General features: G+C 46.8%; 2 protein-coding genes across 2 annotated transcripts in view; both read left to right on the top strand.

The window, feature by feature from the left end:
* Window positions 1-3,441, top strand: part of LOC123104211 (uncharacterized) — a 3,938-nt gene extending 497 nt beyond the window's left edge. Inside the window, exons 2-4 of the mRNA XM_044525973.1 lie at window positions 102-1,222; window positions 2,039-2,591; window positions 2,708-3,441. Of these exons, the coding sequence (XP_044381908.1) occupies window positions 102-1,222; window positions 2,039-2,591; window positions 2,708-3,060 (2,027 nt within the window). The 3' untranslated portion in view covers window positions 3,061-3,441. The remainder of the gene's footprint in view (window positions 1-101; window positions 1,223-2,038; window positions 2,592-2,707) is intronic.
* Window positions 3,442-4,062: 621 nt separating this feature from the next.
* LOC123104215 (protein Iojap, chloroplastic) overlaps window positions 4,063-5,899 on the top strand; it is a 3,185-nt gene continuing 1,348 nt past the window's right edge. Inside the window, exons 1-4 of the mRNA XM_044525979.1 lie at window positions 4,063-4,373; window positions 4,492-4,630; window positions 4,760-4,898; window positions 5,051-5,139. Coding sequence (XP_044381914.1) covers window positions 4,170-4,373; window positions 4,492-4,630; window positions 4,760-4,898; window positions 5,051-5,139 — 571 coding nt within the window. The 5' untranslated portion in view covers window positions 4,063-4,169. The remainder of the gene's footprint in view (window positions 4,374-4,491; window positions 4,631-4,759; window positions 4,899-5,050; window positions 5,140-5,899) is intronic.

Below are 5,899 nucleotides of genomic sequence, written 5' to 3'. Positions count from 1 at the left end.
ACCTCCCCGGTACGTCCCCCCGCCCCTTCGCCACTCCCCTCCCGCCGATCCATCTCCCTCCACCCGCCCCTCCTGACCTCGATTCGCTGATGGTGGAGCAGAGCGGTCGGCGCTGCGGACGGGGGACAAGCAGTGGTTCTTCTGCAGCCGGCTGGACCGCAAGTACCCCAACGGCTCGCGCGCCAGCCGCACCACCGCCGACGGCTACTGGAAGGCCACGGGCAAGGACCGCTCAATCTGCAACGCCGGCCGCGCCGTCGGGAACAAGAAGACGCTCGTCTACCACCACGGCCGCGCGCCGCGCGGGGAGCGCACCGACTGGGTCATGCACGAGTACACCATCCTCGCCGACGCGCTCCCGCCGCCCGCGCGGGGCCGCGAGTCCTACGCCCTCTACAAGCTCTTCGAGAAGAGCGGGGTCGGCCCCAAGAACGGCGAGCAGTACGGCGCGCCCTTCCGGGAGGAGGACTGGCTGGACGACGACGACGACTGTGAGCTGCCCGCTGATCCCATCCCTATCGCCGTCAGTCTACCTACTAGAACTGTGACAGTGGTCGAGCAGATTGGGGATGTCTTGACAGTGGACGACCAGATTGGGGATGTTTTGACAGTTGTCGACCAGATTGGGGGTGTGGCAGTGGACAAGCAGATTGGGGTTATGACAGTGGACGACCAGATTGGGGATCTTGAGGTGTTCCTGTTGCAAAATGGAGATGATCAGGGAAACAGTGAACCACAGTCGGATTTCTCGACACCGGTTTCTTCACAGGCTCCGCTTCAGCATGGCCACCCTCAAGGTCGGCCCAGTGATGACGGTAACACATCTGAGGTTGCAGATGCTACAACCAGCAGCCGTGGTATGGTAATGGCAGAGAATACGTGCACTGAACTCCCTTTTGGGGATCTTGAGGGGCTACTGATGGAAATATCGGATGATCAACGGGCCACTAAATCGTTCCAAGAATTCTCAGAATTCGTTCCCCAACTGCAGCTTCAGCATGATGATCATGAGCATGAGGCTTGGCCCAATGCCAACATGGAGGAGATTAGTGTTGCAGATTATACCACTAGTAATGGCGTTGTGGACGCTTCAGGATGTACTGTCACCGAGCTTCCCTATGAGGATATTGAAGGGCTTCTGTTGCAATTAGAGAATGACCAGGGAAATGTCCAACCGCTGGCAGATTTCTCCACACCAGTTCCTCGTCATGAGTTCCATCAGGTGTGTTTTGTTCTCTATAGTCTATATTCTATACTACTCATCCTTTAAATGATTGGAAAATCTGGAATGCTCGGCATCTTGTGTACTTGTGTAACTGCTAGTAATTCTTCTGCATTTGCCATAATTGCTAATTACTTCTGCCTTCATCCTCACACATTTACAAAACTTGGAAGACACAAAAAATGATTTTTTTGGGTCTGATTAGTATTTGAGAATATGCTATATCCCTAGAAGACACCAGAGGCAGAATTTGAATGATCATATAACACTATTAAATTTCTAGTAACATGCATAAACTGTTATATCAGTGTTCAAGAAAGCGTTTTTAAGGGACGCTTAAGCACTGAGCAAAACAATTCACTTTGGCCCTAAGCTGTAGATTAAGTGTTATTTTTAATATTTGGCTGTTTTTGAACTACTTCTGCTTCCGCAATAATGGCAATATGCCATTTATCTTATTATTGGGATCTGTTCGGGAACTACAGATTCTGGCCACATGATCTCTATTAGGCTATGTCTATTTGAACTGAACTGCATTTTAGTTATTATTTTGCTTGCTGTGTGAACCTGATATGTGTTTGCTATGGTGTGAACTGCATTTTTTATGCTAATTCAATTAGCTATGTGCTATGTTTCCTATTTTCCTTTGCATATTATTCAAAAGCAGTCAAATTCTTACCTATTAAAAAAAACGCCCACGCGCCCATTGCTCTAAGCTGTGGCCTTCCGCTCCGCTTATGCTTTCCGCTTTTTTGAACATTGTATTATATATCTGTTGTCCAGTTTATGAATCTTAAGTTACATTGGCTTACATAGGTTGGCTCTGGAGATTTCCATGGATGTCACGGTGCTACATTCAGCTCTGTAGATCCTTCTTCTGCAGTGCAAGAAAACAGAGATCTTGATCCACGATCAGATCCCAGTAATCAAATTACACAGTCTGCTCTCACCAACATGCCATTGAATTGGGAAACAGATTGCACTGAAGAAACAAGTGCGATGCGATCTGTGTCTGGGTTGGCCAGTTATGACGGCCAGGATGCTGATGAGGAGTTCCTTGAAATCAACGATTTCTTGGATCCAGAAGATGTAGGACAACAGAGTATGAATTGTACTGCAACCGAGCACTTGATTTCTTCATCCAATGAGATGTTTGACAGTTTGGAGTTTGCCGACGCTTCCATGTTTCTACCTGGCTCATTTGACACAGCTGGAGTGGCGACTGAAAATCAGTTTGGTTATCTTGGTGATAGTGGATCCCAGAACCAGGGATTGCAGTATACATCTGAATCGTGGACGCACAACCAGGTTGCTCTGAATGTGCGGAACCACATGAATCATAATCATGTTGTCTTCTCACATGCATCAGGTGATTAATGACTTCATTTTGTTTTGCAAGCTTTTTATTGAATGATCACCTATAAATTCCCTCAGATATTATAGCTTAAGTCAAATGTCTGAAGTTGCTGCTTCTGAACATTTCAGGCACTGCGAATTTCCACACAGTGAATGAGCAACCACATAACCTGAGTCCAGCGGATTCACAGTCATGGTTCAATTCAGCTGTATCAGCCCTGCTGGACGCGGTACCTGCCAATCCAGCTCTGGCGGCTGAAAACAATGTTCTCAACAGAACACTCCAACGCATTTCTAGCTTTAGGTCAGAACAAGCTCCGAAGGAAGAAGCAAGCGCCCCAGTTATCCAGGTTAGAAGAAGGCGCGCAGGGCTGATCTCGGTCTCGCTACTGGTTTTGCTTGCTGCCATCCTGTGGACCTTTGCTGCTGGCACTGGGTACGCAATCAAGTTCTGCAAGGGGTTATGGAAGTCCTCTACATGACAAGATGGTGCACAAAGTTTGCTCGACTTACCCTAGCGGCTGATCCTCATCATTACCCCTCAGCTGTTAGTCATTGTTTTGCTATCATTCCCATTGGAAAAAGGCGAAGAGGTAGAAACATTTCCAAAGAAGTGTGCTTTGAGGTGTTAGTTATCAGGTCATGCAGGAGACTCGGAAAACCGAAAAAAAAGAAAAAAAAATAACTGATGGTAATATATATAACTACTACCACTTAGATATTGCCCTCGTGTGGGTGTGAGACATCGTATGCCGGATGTAATTAAACCACGAAGAGGGATGCGACTTATGTGCATAGTATTAATATTATAGAATTATTATGATTTGCTCAAAATTCATGATAATGTGTGCCTGGTTAGTCCTCTCTTTTGCCCCCTTGTTTGATGAGAAGGATGTGCCCTCGATGCATATATCTCATTTTGCCACCGTAAATTTTTATAGTTAGACCTGAAATTCATTGTTGAGCCATATTTCATTGAAATTAGACATGCAACCACGATGCTTGATTATGAGGACCCATACCCATTCTTCTACACGTACCATTATTGTGAAAATCAAAGACTGCAACTTGTGCTATGAAAATGTAGCTGAAGCCTGAAGGATGAAGGATGACACCGAAAACTGAACAGATAAACAGATTAGCAGCCACAAAATGTAGAGTTACATAGAGAAATTTAAGCTAAGCAGTGGTAATTAAGATCCCCGCGGGAAAATAAGGATGTCTCCTACGTTACCCATTGGAATTGCACCCAAATGTTGGATTATGGATACAGAATTGCGAAGAGAGAGAGAGAGAGAGAGAGAGCGCTCGGCTGGTCAAGAAGGCACATTCTACAGAGAGAAGGCGCACTCCACAGAGTATGTTCCCTGCACGCATCTCCAGGCGGGGTTTGGACCGCTGAAAGGAAGAAACAAAATGGCGAGCTGAGGAAAAATCTCTGAAGAAAAAATAAATCTGCTGGCCTATCCCCTTTCACTCAGTCAGTCAGTGTTCGTCCCGCTTATCTCCTCCACGCTTCGCTCCTCGTTGCTTGCCGTTTCGCCCACTGCAACCTCCCTCCCCCCTCCCGTGGAAAATTCTCGGGCTTACCATGAGAGGCGCCGCGATCCAGGGCCAGGGCCACGGCCTCGCCCGCGCGCCGCCGGCCGCCGTCCCGCTGCTGCACCCGCGGCCGCGGCGCGCCGTCGGAGCGGTCCCCCGCCACCGCCTGAGGAGCGACTTCCTGCCGCTGCTGCTGCCCACCGCCGCGCCCTTCCGGGCTCGCTCCCCGCCCTCTTCTTCTTCCTCTAATGTGGTGGGTACATAGTTCCGGCAGAGCTCCGGCCCTCGCGCCATTTTCACATTCGTGTGAAGTTGCTCTGGTACAGTTGTTCTGACTCCGGTTTTCATTTCTTGCTCGCGTGCGTACGTAGAACCCCGGGACAGGGGAGGGCGCGGACGAGCTGCTCGAGGAATTGCTCCAGAAGCACGGTGAGGTCGTGTACAGCTCCGGCGGGGCCAGCAGCGCGGCCCTGGCCAGCGAGGCCGACGAGGACGCCGAGTGCCTGTCACGTATGTTGCATACGCCTCTCCAGTCGAGAAATGTTCAGAAAATACTAACCATATACAGGCCAAGCAGAACCAGAAGCGCAATTCTGCATGCTTGCTAAGTCTGATCCTTGTTTTGCCTTGTAAATTCAGTGGCCGTTTCTCTGGCTAAAGTTGCAAGCGAGGTCAAGGCCGCCGACATCCGTGTGCTGTTCGTGAAGCCGATTGTCTACTGGACCGAGTTCTTCATCATCCTCACCGCCTTCTCGAATGCGCAGATTGAGGCCATCAGGTGCTCCACACTTCACATTCAGTTTCTTGCCCACATGATTTCAACCGAAGTGAAACAGTAATATGCACCTGCTACCATTCGGTTTTTCAGATGAGTTTAATTATTCTTCTTGCTTGACTTAGGATATGTGTGACTGTATTCTTGCCTTGCAGTTCCAAAATGAGAGACATAGGTGAGCAGAAGTTCAGCAGAGTTGCGTCTGGTGATACAAAACCCAATTCATGGACCTTGCTGGACTTTGGTCAGTGTTCTGTACTTTTCTGTCACGCGTTCATTATAATTGGTTCTAATACTTCAGTTTCATATGGACAACTTCTTCTGCAGCATTTATCTTTTGAAGTCAAGCACAAATTAGCTTTCTGACTTTATGGAATAGTAAAACAACTAGTGTTTTTTTTTCTCTTATAAGTAGAAGACACGTAGTTTCCAGACACAAATTTATAACAGTTTCATTTGGACAGCTTCTACTGAAGCATCTTGATTGTTATGTATAGGGGTAGAGAAAGGTCTTGATCTCTGACTTCAAACACAAATAAGCTTTCTGACTTGTTGGAAAGTAAAACAACCAGTACTATTTTTTTGGCTTATGAGTTGATCTTTGACTTCAAGCACAAATTAACTTTCTGACTTGATGGAAAGTAAAACAACCAGTACTATTATTTTTGGGTTTTGAGCTGAGCTTTAACTTCAAGACAAATTAGTTTTCTGACTTGATGGAAAGTAAAACAACCAGTACTATTTTTTTGGCTTATGAGTTGATCTTTGACTTCAAGCACAAATTAACTTTCTGACTTGATGGAAAGTAAAACAACCAGTACTATTATTTTTGGGTTTTGAGCTGAGCTTTAACTTCAAGCACAAATTAGTTTTCTGACTTGATGGAAAGTAAAACAACTACTGCTATTCTTGCTTATGAGCTGAGCTTTGACTTCGAGCACAAATTAGCTCTCTGACTTGATGGAAAGTAAAACAACCAGTACTATTTTTTTGGCTTATGGGTT

This window comes from Triticum aestivum, chromosome 5A (assembly GCF_018294505.1).
Source record: "Triticum aestivum cultivar Chinese Spring chromosome 5A, IWGSC CS RefSeq v2.1, whole genome shotgun sequence".
In the NCBI taxonomy this organism is placed as follows: Eukaryota; Viridiplantae; Streptophyta; class Magnoliopsida; order Poales; family Poaceae; genus Triticum; species Triticum aestivum.
The sequence above is the reverse complement of the archived record's forward strand: the minus strand, read 5'-3'. Positions and strand labels throughout refer to the sequence as shown.